General features: G+C 41.6%; 1 protein-coding gene across 2 annotated transcripts in view; it reads left to right on the plus strand.

Moving 5' to 3' along the window:
* The window catches only part of dph1 (diphthamide biosynthesis 1), an 808652-nt gene that overhangs the window by 46718 nt on the left and 745094 nt on the right, over window positions 1–16840 (plus strand). For both annotated transcript variants that reach the window (XM_059973587.1, XM_059973586.1), the window contains one exon: window positions 9361–9424. In XM_059973587.1, the coding sequence (XP_059829570.1) occupies window positions 9361–9424 (64 nt within the window). The remainder of the gene's footprint in view (window positions 1–9360; window positions 9425–16840) is intronic.

The raw sequence follows: 16840 nt of genomic DNA on the forward strand, positions 1-16840 counted from the left end.
AAGGGGATACCTTCACTTTATCATTGAAATGTTCTCACAATCTATGAAATAACTTTTAAGGAGTCATCATCTCATGTTTTCGATATTTATTGCTTATCTATTTATTATTATTTCTTTCTTTTTGTACTGGTACAGTTTGTTGTCATTTGCACGCTGGTTGAACACCCAAGTGGATACGGTCTTTTATTGGTTCTGTTATGGTTATTACACTATTATGGATTTATTGAGTATGTCCACAAGAAAACGAATCTCAGGGTTGTATATGTTCTTTGATAATAAATTTACCTTGAATTTTGCGCTGCTTTGCTGAATATGGTGAGCATGTTATGTTGCTGTTAGAATGTGTGGTCTGAAAGCGCAACGCACCAAACCTTGACGTGGAGGGGCTACAGCAGCTGAAGGGCACTTTATTTGTTACTGGAGGTATCTAATAAAGTGCTCACTGAGCATTCTTTTCCTTTGGAGCTCTTGGAATGTAACTTTAACCAATTTTAAGTTAAATAATAATGTCTAAATACATTTTAATCTAATTTCCCAGCTAACTTTTGCCAGCTAACTATTTGTGTCAATGTATTCTTCCAGTTATATGAAAACCAAAAATGTACATGGTGCTGAAGCTGTGGGTGAACCAGTCGCCAATTGAGTTCTCCTTGAGCACAATGCACATGCAGTGGCCACTTTATTAGGTACAGGAATGGAACCTGGTGTGGTCTTCTGCTGTTGTAGCACATCCACTTCAAGGTTCACGTTTCGTGCATTCAGAGGTGCTTTCCTGCACACCACTGTTGTAATGTGTGGTTATTTGAGTTAATGTCACCTTCCTGTCGGCGTCATCCTGTCTGGCTGTTCGCCTCTGACCGCTATCATTTACATGACTTTTTTGTCCACAGAGCTGCTGTTCGCTGGATGTTGTTTTTTCACACTGTTCTCTGTAAACTTTAGAGCCTGTTGTGCGTGAAAATCCCAGGAGATTGGCAGTTCCTGAGATCCTCAATCCACTCCATCTGGCACCAGCAATCATTCTACAGTCACAGTCACTCAGATCACATTTCTTCCCATTCTGGTGTTTGGTCAGGACAACGACTGAACCTCTTGATCATGTCCGCATGCTTTTATGCATTGTGTCTTCTGCTTATGATTGTGAGTCTAAGCATAACTCAAAAGCTATTTAAGTTTGCTGATGACACCATTGTCTTTGGCCAAATCAAAGGCGACGAAGAGTCAGTGTATAGGAGGGAGATTGTTGTTGTGGCTGCGACATTTTCAGCCTCTCACTGTCAGCAAAACCAAGGAGCTAATTATTGACTTCAAGTGGAGGGAATCAGAGGTCCTTGAGTCAGTCCTCATCAGAGTATTAGAGGCTGAGAGGATCAGCAACTAAGTTCCTTGTTGTAATTATTTCAGAGGACCTGTTCTGGGCCCAGCATATAAGTGCCATTACAGAGAAAGCACAGCAGTGCCTCTACTTTCTTAGAAGTTTGTGAAGATTCAGCATGACATCTGAAACTTTGACAAACTTCTATAGCTGTGTGGTGGAGAGTATATTGACTGGCTGCATCATGATCCGATATGGAAACACCAATACTCTTGAACAGAAAAGCCTACTAAACGTCGTGGATGTGGCTCAGCATTGAGCATATCTACATGGAGTGCTGTCGCAAGAAAGCAGCATCCATGATCAAGGACCTCCACCATTCAGGCCATGCTCTCTTCTCACTGCTGCCATCAAGAAGAAGGTACAGGAGCCTCAGGATGTACACCACCAGGTTCAGGAATAGTTATTACCCCTCAGCTATCAGAACCAGAAGGAATAATCACTTGCTCCATTACTGAACTGTTCCCACAAACTATGGAATCACTTTCAAGAACTCTTCATCTTATGTTTTCCATATTAATTATTTATTCATTCATTCATCCATCCATCCATCCATCCATCCATCCATCCATCCAACTCCTTCCCTCTCTCCTGTTGGGTGCAGTGTTTTCCATTGTGTTTCATGTATTTACTGTGAATGCCTGCAAGAAAATGAACCTCAGGTGACATATATGTACTTTGGTAATAAATTTAGTTTGAACTGTGAATACGATTAGCTCGTTAGACATTAGCATTAATGAGCAGGTGTACAGGTTAACCAAATAGCCACTGAGTGTATTCCAGTGATAAGAAAACTCAAAGTGTGGGTGAACCCATGGCCAACTAACATCCCCTCAACCACAATGTAGTTATCTAATTAAGTTTAAGTTTATGGAACATCTGTGGATTTAAAGGATCTCACCATTGAACTTGGTATGAAATTCTTTATGTTTTGATCATGGTTCTCCAGACAATGCTTTACTTGGTGATTGTATATTATGTCTGTTTCATTATGCAAAGCCAAGTATAATATAGTCTGTTCCATGTTTATTCTATAAACTCTTTTTCTGAACCACTCTTGCCAACTTGACTTATGAAATTTAGTCCCCCTCAATTATTGCATTACTTTGTTTCTTGTTATTCCTTGATTAAAACTCTTTCTAATGATGTGGCCACTGTTAGGAAGGCTCTTTCAGTGCTCCCACTGGTATTATCTCTCCAATGCTGTTTCTTATCTCTGCCTCGACTGATTCTACTTCCTGAAGCTCTGAGCCTGGATTATGTCTGATCATTGTATTTTTGTCATCCTGCACTCTCATTCTTCCTGTCTTTTGAGGCATCTCAAACTCTGGAATTTTTAATAGTGATTCTGTATTGGTTCTTAGGTCAAATCCATTCATCTCTTTAGTGTCAGTAACAATAAGACCAATAATTTGTGCCCCTTTAGATACTTTCCAAGAAAGCTAAACTGTTGCTTGATTTCCACAGTGAGGGGAACATACAGGAGGTTCTGTCTGCCTGCTAGAGATCCCCATTTTCTTCCTTTCTCTTTTTTTCTCTCTCTGTCCCTCTCATAATCACTCCTTGCTTGCTCTCCATCTCCTTCTGGTGTTCCCCCCCCCCCCCACCTTTCTTTCTCCTTAGGCTTCCCATCCCATGATCCTCTCCCTTCTCCAGCTCTGTATCCCTTTTGCCATTAACTTTCCAACTCTTAGCTTCATCCCTCCCCCTCCTGTTTTCTCCTATCATTTCAGATTTCACCCTCCCCCTCCCACTTTCAAATCTCTTACTATCTCTTCTTTCAGTTAGTCCTGACGAAGGGTCTCGGCCCGAAACGTCAACTGTACTTCTTCCTATAGATGCTGCCTGGCCTGCTGCGTTCCACCAGCATTTTGTGTGTGTTACTTTAAGTACAGCCTCTCCTCTTGTAGGCTTATCTCCATATTGTATCAGGAAATCTTCCTGAACTCACCTAACAAACTCCACCCCATATAAACCCCTTGCTCTGGGGAGATGCCAATCAATATTGAGGAAATTAAAGTCTCCCATCATAACAACCCTGTTATTATCACACCTTTTCTGAATCTGTCTCCTTAATGCAGCAGGCTGTGGGGGTTGGGAATTGCAGTTATCGAGTGAAGGTAGGTTGTTTTGTATAGGGTGACGTGGGACTATAGCAGTTAGTGTAACACTTTACGAATGTAAGATCGAGCTTCAATTTCTGCAGCTGTCTGTAAGGAGTTTGATTGTTCTCCTCATGACCTCGTGGGTGTCTTCTGGGCGTTCTGGTTTCCTCCCACATTGCAAAGGTGTAAGATTTAGGGTTAGTAATTTGTGAGCATGTGGCACCAGAAGCACAACGACACTCGCAGTCTTCCCTCAGCAGATTTCTCATGTTTCAATGTTCTGATATGCACGTGACAAACAAAGCTAATCTTTATTTCTTTAAAAACTTTTGGAGATTGACAAAGAGGTGAGGCTTGGCATTTTATCAGCACACACTCTTATCTGTGTCATTACTTTGTAAATGTTACACATAGGGTTGTAAATCTTTGTCTTCCCTATAATTTAAGTGTCATCTCACTGATTTGACATTTCAGAATGGATGACAGATATTCTCTTGTTGCAATCAGCAGAATTATTGCATTATCTGTGGTCATCTTTGGCAAGAAGTATCAAGCCTTGTGAACCATTCCATTGGCACTTGTGGAGTTCTATGAAGGGATCTGGGAGGAAGGAATACTTAATCACAGAGCCATTTGGAAAACTACACCATGGACGGTCCTGAGCCTGGCTGCGAAAGGAGAAGGGTTGGGTATGGGGCTAGCAACCCTTTCTGTTAAAAACCCAGAGCTACAGAAATGCCAACAGAAGCTCAAAAGACCTTGGCAAAGAAAGGGTCTTTGAAGATGGGCTGCACCTGGAGACTAATTGAAAGACTGGCCCAGGGCAGAGGACTCTAGTGAGCTGCTTTCAGCAGCCACTGCCCCAGTAGTGGTGTTAGGCTTAAGAAGAAGAAGTGGAGTTATTTGGAGGATCAAAGTTTATTTAAAAAATCTCAAAGTCAAAGTTAAATATATTATCAAAGTACATATATGTTCTCATACCCTACCTTGAAATTCATTTTTTTGCAGGTACTTACAGGAAAATGAAGAACTGCAATAGAAGTTATGAAAAACTACAGTAAACTAAGACTGACAAATATCCGATGTGCAAAAGAAGACAAACTGCACAAATAAAAAAAATAAGTGGAAACATGAGATGCGAAAGGTTCTTGAAAGTGAGTCTGTAGGTTGTGGAATCAGTTCGTAGTGAGTGAAATTATCCACTCCGGTTCAGCAGCCTGGTAGCTGTAGGGTAATAACTGTTCCTGAACCTGGTGGTGTGGGACCCAAGGCTTCTGTACCGCCTGCCAAATAGTAGTAGCAAGAAGAGAGCATGGATGAGATTACAAAGATTATCTGGTTGTTGAGAGCAGCATTTCTAGTGAGCTGACTAGATAGAAACCAGGATAAGAGAAAAGGCCAATTCCTTTTTAAAGAAGAAATTTTAAAAAAGTGTTGATCTATTTGCATTTGGTTCACACAGTCACACTTTCTGAATATGTTTATTTTACAAGGGAATGAACTAAATTTGAAATTAAGATTCAATTTATGAATAATGCACAAATGTTTACAGAGGTAAAATGACTGTTGTCCTTGGGAAGGCACTGAGTCTCTGTCATGAAGCATACTGATTAATTTTGGAGATGAGGGGTTATCATACAAAGAGAGAGCATAGAACACTAGAGCTCAGTACAGGCCCTTTGGCCCAAGATGTTGTGCTGACCGTTTAAACTACTCCAAGATCAACATAATGGTTCTCTTCTATATATTCCTCCATTTTACTTTCATCTATGAGCCTACCTAAGAGTTTTCCTTTCTCTTGAATTCCAATCTCTTTTGTATCAAAAGACAACACTTCATTTTGGCTTTCTAAATGCTTGTTGCGTCTGTCTGTTCCATAAGTGTCCCTAATGTGTCTGCCTCTACCCCCTACAATTTGCCTACCGACACAACCGATAACAGACAATGCAATAGCCATTGTCCTTACCTACTGACATCTGGAGAAGGATGTTTATGTGAGAATGCTGTTCTTGGGCTACAGTTCAGCCTTCAACACCATAATTCCATCCAGGCCCAACAGGAAGCTCAGAGACCTTGGCTTGTGTAGCTGTATCCTGGACTTCCTGTCAGATTGCCGGTAGGTGGTAAAAGTGGGCTCCCTCACCTCCACCCCCTAACACTCAACACAGGAGCTCCTCAGGGCTGTGTCGCCACCCACAACTCTAATCTGCTAATTAAATTTGCCAACAACACTGCATTGAGTGGCCTTATCTTAAACAGTAACGAGGTGGCCTACAGGGAAGAAGTCATCTTTCTGACTCAGTGGTGTCAAGAAAACAACCTCTTCCTTAATATTGCAAAAACAAAGGAGCTGATTGTGGATTACAGGAGGAATGGTGATGGGTAACCCCTATTGATATCAATGGAACTGGGGTTGAGAGGGTGAACAGCTTCAAGTTCCTCGGCATCCACATCACCGAAGACCTCACGGGATCTGTACACACCAGCTGTGTGGTGAAAAAGGCGCAACAGCGACTATTTCACCTCAGATGGTTGAGGAAGTTTGGTATGGGCCCCCAAATCCTAATAACTTTCTATAGGGGCACAGTTGAGAGCATCCTGACTGGCTGCATCACTGCCTGGTTTTGGAACCGTACCTCCCTTAAACGGAGGATTCTGCAGAGAGTGGTGCAGACAGCTTAGCACATCTGTATTTGTGAACTTCCCATGATTCAGGACATTTACAAAGACAGGTGTGAAAACAGGGTCTGAAGGATCATTAGGGACCGGAGTCACTCCAACGGTACCGCAGCATAAAAGCCAGGACCAATAGGCTCTGGGAGAGCTTCTTCCGCCAGGCCATCAGACTGATGAACTCACACTGATTTGAGAGTATTTTTATGTTACATTGACTGTTCTATTTATTATAAATTACAATGATTGCACATTTAGATGGAGACGTAACGTAAAGATTTTTACTCCTCATGCATGTGAAGGATGTAAGAAATAAAGTCAATTCAGTTCACGTGGGGTAAGGCATGCCATGCACTCAGCACTCTGTGAGTAAAAAAAATTACCTCTAGTACCCCCCCCCCCCATACTTTCCTCCAATCACCTTAAGATTATGCCCCCTTGAATTAGCCATTTTGACCTTGGGAAGAAGTCTCGGGCTTGTTGTATAAGATGGTGTCGGATTGGTTTTCACACAAGAACATGTTTTGATATTGAGAGTGTCAAAATTCTGAGATTTGTCAGGATTGAAGCTTTGAGATACCTCCTTCAATAGGTAAATCTAGAAATGTGGGACTCTGTTAAGATGATTGGCTAGCTGTTTTGGACAGAAATGAGAAATCTTTTATATAACAGTTTATGCAGTTTTGAGAATTCTGTGTCTCAGAAGTATGTGGACACTGTCATTGGCTGAGATTGATAGTTTTTTTGGGGCACTGAGAAAGTCAGAAGAAATCAGAATCAGGCAGGAAAGAAGTTTAACTTAGAAAAATAGTGCAATGCTATTTCAGCTCGGGGGTCTGAGTTCGGAGTTCAATTCCATCTGACAAAATCTTTACAGACTCTGTAAGGATCGTGTACGTCCTTGACATGAACATGTGGGGATACTCTGTGCTGTGGTTTCCTCATTTGGTACGTCTGGTTAGTAGGTTAATAAGAAATTGTAAATCGCCCTGTGATCAGGCAAGGGTTAAATTGATGGGAATGCTGAGTGGAGAGACTCATTGGGTCAGAAGGGCCTGCTGCATGCTTTATCTCTAAATAAACAAAAATAAATAAAATTGTAATGCAGTTGAACAGAGTTCATGTGAATTTATGAAAGGCAAGTCTTGTTTGAATGCCTTTTGGAATTCTTAGATTACATTAGATTTATTTATCACTTGGACATCAAAACATACAGTGAAATGTGTTGTTTGCATTAACACAACCTAAGGATATGCTGGGGGCAACCCAAACGTGTCACCACACATTCTGGTGTAAACATAATGTGCCATTCCTTCAGGATGTGTCTTGTAGAGTAGATGAGGGAGAACCAGGAGATGTGTAGGATTTCAGAAAGCTTTTAACAAGGTCCAACATAGGACGATGGTGAATGAGGGGAGGACACATAGAATTTGTAATATTTGGGCATGGATTTACAGTTGGTTAATAGGAATCAGAACGTAGGAGGTACGATTGGTTGGTTTGACGATAATGTGAAAATTGGTGTTGTGTTGATAATGAGGATGGTTATAGGCAACAGATTCATATTGATCAGCTTGTAAGATGGAACAGCAACAGAAGATGGAACTTAACTCAGATTCAAGAGCTGATGCAATTATATTTGTTTATTTACTAAGAGATGCAGTGTGAAACAGGCCCTTACAGCCCGGTGAGCCGCACCACTCTGCAACCCCACCTATTTAACATTAACCTAATCACAGGACAATTTACAATGTCCAAATTACCTGCTAACCAGAACATCTTTAGAATGTGGGAGGAAATGAGAGCACACAAGAGGAAACCCAGGCACTCACGGGGAGAGTGTACAAACTCCTTACAGGCGGCGCCAGAATTGAATTCCGAATTGCAGAACTGTAATAGCTTCTTGCTAACCTCTATGTTAACATGGTGCCCCATGGGGACTAATAAGAGTAGGATATACACTGTTTGATAGGAGCCTGGGGAACAAAGAAGATCCCTAAAAGGCAGCAGCACAGGTAGGAAGGATGTGTGATTACATTGAAGAAGGTGCAAAAGAAATGTCCTGGGGTGATGCTTGAGATGGAGCATTCCGGCCGAGAGAAGAATTTGATCAGCTGGGTTTGTTTTCCTTGAATTGCAGATCATTTTGTATATGGTTAAGACTACGATATTCTTAGACCAGTGATGAAGGGAGTGAGTGCTTAAGGTTACGCCCAAGCTGGTGATTAAATGGTTGGCTTTAAAGATTAGTTTTATTTGTCACGTGTACGTTGAAATATCAAAACATAGAGTGAACTGCAACCAACACGGTCTGAGGATTGCACTATTAGTCCACAAATGGCACACTTCCGACACCAACATGGCATGCTCGCTCCTCACCGACCCTAACTGGAGTGTATTCTTTTGGAATGTGGAAGAAAACCAGAGCACCCAGAGAAAAGCCGCATAGACTGTTTCAAGCCTTCTGGAACTGTTATGCTGAGAAGTGTGCAGTTTTGAGGCATTGGGAAATACCCAGCTCGAGTTGGGACAACGAGAATGTGGGAAAGAGGAATCAAACACTTTTTAACACTCCCTCGGATCCTAACATTGCAAATACATTTGAGGGTCACTTTATTAGGTATCTCCTGTAACCAATCAAGTGGCCACTGAGTGTATATTCGTGGTCTTCTGCTGCTGTAGCCCATCCACTTCAAAGTTCGACATGTTGTTCATTCAGAGATGCTCTTTTGGACATCACTGTTGAAACGCATTGTTATTTGAGTTGCTGTCACCTTTCTGTCAAATTGAACCAGTCTGGCTTCTCTCATCAACAAGGTGTTTATGCTCACAGAACTGTTGTTCACTAGTTGTTCTTTTTTGTCCTATTCTCTGTAAACTCTAGAGAGTATTGTATGTGAAAATCCCAGGAGGTCTGCATTTTTTGAGATGCTCAAACCACCCCATCTGGCATCAACAATCATCCTACAGTCAAAGTCACTCAGATCACATTTCTTCCCCATTCTGATGATTGATCTGAATAGCAATTGAACCTGTTGACCATGCACATGCTTTTTTATGCATGAGTTGTTGCCACCTGTTTGGTTGATTAGATATTTGCATTAATAAGCAGGTGTACAGGTGTAAGTAATAAAGCGGCCACTGTGTGTATATACAAAACACTGAAAGAAAACTATTCTTTTTAAAAACTCTTTCTGTCTTGTTTAGTTGCTCTGCAAATGCCTGAAGGACTCCAGATGTTTGCCTGTGCAATTGCTGATATCATAGAAAGGTAAGACAGCAACTCATTAAATTAACAGCTTAGAGCATCAAACCCACAGGGCCAGTTTGGACTTGTAAGTAATTAAGGAAGATCTGAATAGACATTCTCATGGAGAAAGTGGGACATCCGTTGCTTGGGTTTGCCTGTTGTTTGGGATGATGTGTTTGGTTGGATGGTTATTTTTTCCATCAGATCTGTAGAGCAGTAATGGGTCAAGATGTTACAATTCACAGCTTGTCAATGACTCAATTTGGTTCTTAATTAGCTGAAGAAATTAAAGATAATATGCAACATGTTCAGTGTCATAAACTGCAAGAAGGATGCTCTGAATGGTTTATATTTGTCATGCTTGAACCCAGGAGACGAACTGTTACTTTCAGTTCATTTCAGGGCATCTATCGGTAAAATATTGAGGAAGGTGAGTTACTGTTTAGTGTTGCTTTTCTTGCTGCAGGAGTCTCCTTTCTTTGATGTGGGAATTTTCCAACATTGATTGAAGGCAAACATTTTGTGGAATAGCACTGGGAGAATTGGTCATTGTGAGTCTTCGAAGCCAGAGTCAAGAATTGTGGAGAATTTATTCTCTTTAGAGCATAGAAGGTTAAGAGTGTTCAAACTCATGAGCTGATGTGAGAAAAGTAAACAAGGACGAATTGTTTCAACAGAGGAGGAGTTAGTAACTGCAGCATAGAGTATTTAAGATGATTAGAGGTGACCTGCAGAAGAAAAATCCACACATTTGGATCAGGATGATGGAATCAAATTTAATTTTTCAGGCCACTTTTTCCTAAGATAAATCACTAAATATTAGAGCAAATAAGGAGGCCGTTCTTCCCACTTCATTTGGGTCTTCTCTATGAAAGTTGAAGTTTCAGGTTTTAAAGGGAGAATTCTTTCCTCTGGTGGTGCAGGTTGGGATGGGGGCGTTCTGTAACCAGAAAACACAGATTTCAACACATTAGCAGAGAAAAAAGTAATTAGAGGAAGCTGTTTTATTTTAACATGTATCAAGTTGTTATGGTTCAGAATTAACAGCAATGTAAGAGATTCTGTGGTTTACTTTCAAAGGGAGAATGTATATTGAGAAAAATTGCTGGATTATAATGAAGGAGGGGGGAGTAGAACTAGGTGCACTGTTTACTGGTGAGTCTGTATTGGCAGTTTATCATACGGTGATTAGATCAAGGTACACAATACAACAGAATGGATAAGGACGAGCAATAAACAAACAAATCTAGGGTAGCCTAAAGGACTATAAGTTCAGGGATGGAGAGGGGAAGAGGGGAGCATGGTGGTTGCAGAACAAGCTGAAGTATTTAAATCATCATGCCCTATGGGAATAGAGGTCAGTGATCTCTGAATACAGCACACAACATAAAGAGGAAGGTTCTGGTTCAGATTCCCATTAATTTACATTTCAACTGTGCTATTCGTGTTAACAGCCGACACAACCTAAGGAGGTGCTGGGGGCAGCCCACAAAATGTTGCCACGCATTCCAGCTCCAACATAACATGCCCACAATGCTTGGCAGAACGACACAAACAGAACAACATCAACAAAACACCAGAAAAACAATCCCCTTTCCTCCCTCACATCCACCTATAGATAGTCCTCTCACCCCAGAACAGGTCACCTCCAGGTCTCGGACTTCCAGCCTCCAGCAGACTTGCAGATTCAGAGCTTTGGTTACCCGGTCTTGACGTTGGGGCTTCCAATTGACCTTCAGCTCTGCTATTTAGTATCGACCCTGGGACTTACCAGTGAACGAGAACTCCGAACACCAGGCTTCAAACCCTGGACTCTCAGATGCCAGAAACCCAAAATTGTCAACTTTCTGACCTCTAGAGGGAGGCCTTTCAGTTGTGTGATCTGCTATGGAATGTAAGCAGGGCAAACGAGCCTCCGCTGGCTCTCACACCCAGTTATCTGATAACATCTGCTGTGAGATGGATGAACATCAGACATAGGGTTTCCTGCTGTTCTGCAGTGGCACCCTGGGATTTCAAGTGAATGAGAGGCCACAGTAGCACGGTAACATAGCAGTCAGCATAATGCTTTACAGTGCCAACAATCAGCAGTTGGGGTTCAATTCTCATCACTGTAAGGAGTTTGTATGGTCTCCCAGTGACCGTGTGGGTGCTTCAGTTTCCTCCCGCATTCCAAAGACATACGAGTTAGCAGGTTAATTGTTCACATCAGTATAATTGGATGGCCTGGGCTCATTGAGTTGAAAGGCCTGTTACTGTTCTGTGTCTCTGAATAAATCAAAAGTTGCTTATACTCGGTACTAATAAAATTTTTTGCTTAAGCTCTGAGTTAGATTGAAACCCACAGCTTTGGGGTTCCGAGATAAACAAGAGTGTTCGTCTCTAAACCAGAACAGAAACCATGACACTTGTCCCATCTTTTACCATTCTACCACTTCACCCCCTTATTTACTTTCTTTACATCAGTTCATCATTTTGAACACTTTTAACCTTCTGTGCTCTAAAGAGATTAAATTCTCCACAATTCTTGACCCTGGCTTTGAAATCTCCATAGTGACCATTCCCCATTTTACAAAATCTTTGCCCTCAACCATCTTTTACCATAATTGTTTCATTTGATATCGATCTTGTGAATTGCCTTTGGTCTCTTTTCAAAGTCTCCCTGGTGTGGCTTGAGACCAGTTTAGGACTCGGCCTGGTTTGATGTATAATTTAATTCTAAAACTTCCTGGTGTATATCCTTAAATGTTCAGGATTCCATTCACTAACAGTGAACTTTGTTTATGTGTAATGGAGAAGGTAAGATGCACATGACCGCAGCAGCAGCAGCATGATTTGCTCCATATGTATCTGGCCGTGTTGGCCAGTGGGGACACCCCACGCCTCCTGGGAAAGTGCCTTTCCATTGGTTTGCATTCATTTTAAATGCTAGGCAGCGCTTTTTTCTTACATTCCAACTCAGAAGTGCAGCACTTGTTCATCCTGCACTAGGCTATCAGCTTAAATTTTATGCCTGGTGAAGCTTGAACAGAAAAGTGTATTGTCAGCTTAAGTGCAAACTCTTGGTTTTATCAGAAGCTAATTTGATCAAGTCTTGGATCCCATTCCTGGGCCTTACTTGCTGGAGTTTAGAAGAATGAGGAGGAATCTCATTGAAACCTATTGAATATTGAAAAGTTTAGATAGAGTGGATGTGGAGAGCATGTTTCCTATAGTGGGGGAGGTCTAGGACCAGAGGGCACAGACTCCGAGGGACGTCTCATGAGAACAGCCATGAGAAGGAATTTCTTTAGGCAGAGGGTGATGAATCTGTGGAATTCAATGCGACAGACAGCTGTGGAGACCAAGCCATTGGGTATATTTAAAGTGGAGGTTGTGAGTTTCTTGATTAGTAAGTGAGCGACCACTCCCCACTGAACATTGACGGCTCCTCGGTAGAGATTGTTTAGAGCACCAAATTTCTTGGTGTTCACCTGGCGGAGAATCTCACCTGGTCCCTCAACGCCAGCTCCATTGCAAAGAAAGCCCAGCAGTGTCTCTACTTTCTGTGAAGGCTGAGGAAAGTCCATCTCCCACTCCCCCCCCCCCCCCCCCCCATTCTCATCACATTCTACAGGAGTTGTATTGAGAGTATCTTGAGCAGCTGCATCACTGTCTGATTTGGAAATTGCACCATCTCAGATCGCAAGACCCTGCAGTGGATAGTGAGGTCAGCTGAGAAAATCATCGGGATCTCTCTTCCCGTCATTACGGACATTTACACTGCAAACAGCACGCACCCCTCATACAAACTCTTCTCCCTCCTGCCGCCTGGGAAAAGGCTGTGAGGCATTCGGGTTCTCATGACCAGACAATGTAACAGTTTCTTCCCCCAAACTATTAAACTCCTCCATACCCAGAGCCTGGACTGACACCTTACTGCCCTAATGTCCTGTTTATTATTTATTGTAATGCCTGCACTGTTTTTGTGCACTTTATGCAGTCCTGGTAGGTCTGTAATCTAGTGTAGTTTTTTTATGTGTTGTTTTTTTACGTAGTTCAGTCTAGTTTTTGTACTGTTTCATGTAACACCATGGTCCTGAAAAAACGTCGTCTCATTTTTACTATGCACTGTACCAGCAGTTATGGTTGAAATGACAATAAAAAGTGAGTTGACTTGTCAGGTTACAGGGAGAGGGCAGTAGAATGGGGTTGAGAGGAATAATAAATTAGCCATGATGCAGACCCGATAGGCCTAATTCTGTTCCTATGGTTTATGGTTATTTATTGTTTATTCCCATTACATCACTAAGTGGAAAAAGTATCAGTAAGAGCACTGTTTCTTCCTGTCTCTCAAGCAAGCTCACCTATGCATTGAGTCAACCAAATTACATTGTGTTCCATTATACTTGTTAATTGTAGCCTGTTCTGAGATTTAATCTCCTTGAAGTTAGTTATATTTGAAAGGTAAAATTAGCTCCACAGAAAGAAGAGATTGGATGGTTATTCTATGAAAGATATTTTACAGGGATAATCGACTAAATATTCTTGTTTTAAGCTGAATTTATAAATTGTTATTGTGCTAATAATCAACATTGGAGTTTCAGCATTTTCTGGGAAGACCTTTGCCTTAAAATGGAAACAAATACAGAAAGTGTGAGGTGCAAATAGCTAAAGATAGAAATCTGAGTTCTTGTGCTTACAAAGGAAAATAAAAAGAATAAAAGATGCATCCCTCTGGCTCAAAATATCATTGTGGTATGGTGGGATTTGAATTCACATTCTTGAGGTTATTAGTCTGGGTCTTGTGTTAATGTAATCACACTGCCACTGTACCCCCTGCTATCAAAGCAGGTTTGTTTGGTCTTGGATTTCTATATATAAAAATTGATTTCACAGATGTGAAGGCAATAAAAGCCTGTTGCTGAGGGGCGAATAATGCTGATCAAAGGGTGACGGGGCTCCTATCTCTCTGTTTCCTATCTCAGAAAGCAGGATTCCACAATGCTGCCTGATCCTTTTGACTCTGTTTCTATAATCTTGAGGAAGCCCATTGACAAGTCAGGAGAAATGTACCAAACGATCAAAGGGCCTCACAATATCGAAGGGTTGTGATGGAACCAAGTTAGATTTACTCCAGCATATAAAAAAAAGACCTCGAAAACTTACTGCGTTGTTTTCACTGCCTCCTGAACAGTGATTGAAGAGGGAAAATAAAAGCAGCCTTTGGCCCAGAGACTTGAAAAATCAAGAAGAAATCATCTGAATCTTTCAACTCTTCACTGTTCTAACAGCAGATATATTTTTAACCTAACATTTGAAGTTGGTATAAATTTATACTGTAGATATATTGGAATAAATTTATAAATCCTAAAGCATCAATTGCTCCCATAACTGTAGTCAGCATCCTAGTTTTCCACAATTATAGTCTGCAGGCACAATGCAGCTCACAATGCACACATTGAATCTAAGGGTTGGATATGGTGGCATGCATGTATTTTGATAATAAATTTATGTTGAACTTTGAACAAGCAAAGAGGAGGGCCTGCATAACTACAGACTCTCTCATAGTCTTGGCATTTGAATCAGAATCAGGTTCAATATCACTGATAAAAGTTGTGAAATTTGTTGTGTTGTGACAGCAGCCACAGTGCAATACATTAAAAAGACTATAAATTACATTAAGAAAGTATTGTGCAAAAGTCTTGGGCCTTGATTCTGTGTGGATAGGTGTCCAGCTTCGCACATTTGGTCACTGCAGATTTGCCCCATTTTTGACTCTCAAATTGCTCAAGCTCTATCAGATTGCATGGGGGTCGTGAGTGAGCAGCCCTTTTCAATTCCAGCCACAAGTTCTCAATGGGATTGAGGTCTGGACTGATACTTGGCCACTCCAGGATATTAACTTTGTTGTTTTTAAGCCTTTCCTGTGTAGCTTTGGCTTTATTCTTGGGGTCATTGCCTTGCTGGAAAACAAATCTCCCAAGTTGCAGTTCTCTTGCTGACTGCATCAGGTTTTCCTCCAGGGTTTCCCTGTATTTTGCTGCAGTCATTTTACCCTCTATCTTCACAAGCCTTCCGAGGCCTGCTGCAGTGAAGCGTCCCTACAGCACGATGCAACCACCACCATGCTTCACGGTAGGGATGGTGTGTTTTTCATGATGTCCGGTATTTGGCTTACACCAAATGTAGTGCTTAGTCTGTTGGCCAAAAGGCTTAATTTTGGTTTCATCAGACAATAGTACCTTTTTCCAGCTGACTTCAGAGTATCCCTCATATCTTCTGGGAAACTCTAGCTGAGATTTCATCTGATCTTTTTTCCCCCAAGAGAATCAATGAATGACCACACCAACTTGGCTGTTTAACTAAAGTACAAAAGGGAACAAACTATGCAAATATAAAAAGAAAAATAATAATATACAATTAAACAATAAGTATCTGGGACATGAGATGATGTGTCTTTGAAAGTGAGCCCATTGGTTGTTTCAATGATGGGGCAAGTGAATTTGAATGACGTTCAAGAGCCTGATGATTGTTACTGGTGTGAGGTCCATAATAACTGGCAGACCTTGATAGATTCTTGATTGTTCAGGGCATGAAGGGATAGGGGGAGAAGGCGGGAAATTGGGGCTGAGAGGTAAAATGGATCATTTATGACGAAATGATGGAGCAGATTTGATGGGCTGATTGGCCTAATTCTGCTCCTATATCTTCTGGTCTTATAACAGAGAACAGCACTGTGTAGCAACAGACCATTCAGCCCGCCATGTCTGGGCCAACCATTATGTCAATCTAACTATCAATGTGCTTGCATAGGGTCCATATCCTATTCTCTGCCTGTTTATGTGTCTGTCTAAATGTCTCTTAAACATTGCTATGGTATCTGTTTCCACAGCCATCCCTGGCAACACATTCCAGATACCTGTACACTCCTTGAGATACCACTTGGCTTGCCCATCCTTTTGGAACTTCCCCCTCTTGCCTTAAAACTACACCTGCAGTATTTGGGATTTCCACTCTATTTATGCCTCTCACATTTTGGATACTTCTGTCAGATCATCATTCTGCCTCTGACCCTCCAGAGCAAACAGCCCAAGCTGTATAACCCCTCTTGATAATAAATACTCTCCAATCCCTGGTGAACCTTACCTGCAATCTCTCCAAGACCTCCGCATCCTTTTTGTAATGTGACCAGAAGACCAACACAGTATTCCAGATATAGTCTAATCAATGTTTTAATAGAGCTGCAACATGATGACTTGCCAACCTTCAAACTTGGTCCCCTGACTGAAGGCTGCTACAAGGAGTTCATGTTCTCCCCAAGTTCACGTGGGTTTCCTCCTGGTGCTCCGGTTTCCTACCACGTCCCAAAGATGTATGGGTTAGGGTTGCTAAGTTGTGGGTGTGCTATGTTGGCACTGGAAACACGGGTTACATTTGTGGGTTGCTCCAAGGATA

The sequence above is a fragment of the Hypanus sabinus genome, chromosome 6 (genome assembly GCF_030144855.1).
Source record: "Hypanus sabinus isolate sHypSab1 chromosome 6, sHypSab1.hap1, whole genome shotgun sequence".
NCBI lineage: Eukaryota > Metazoa > Chordata > Chondrichthyes > Myliobatiformes > Dasyatidae > Hypanus > Hypanus sabinus.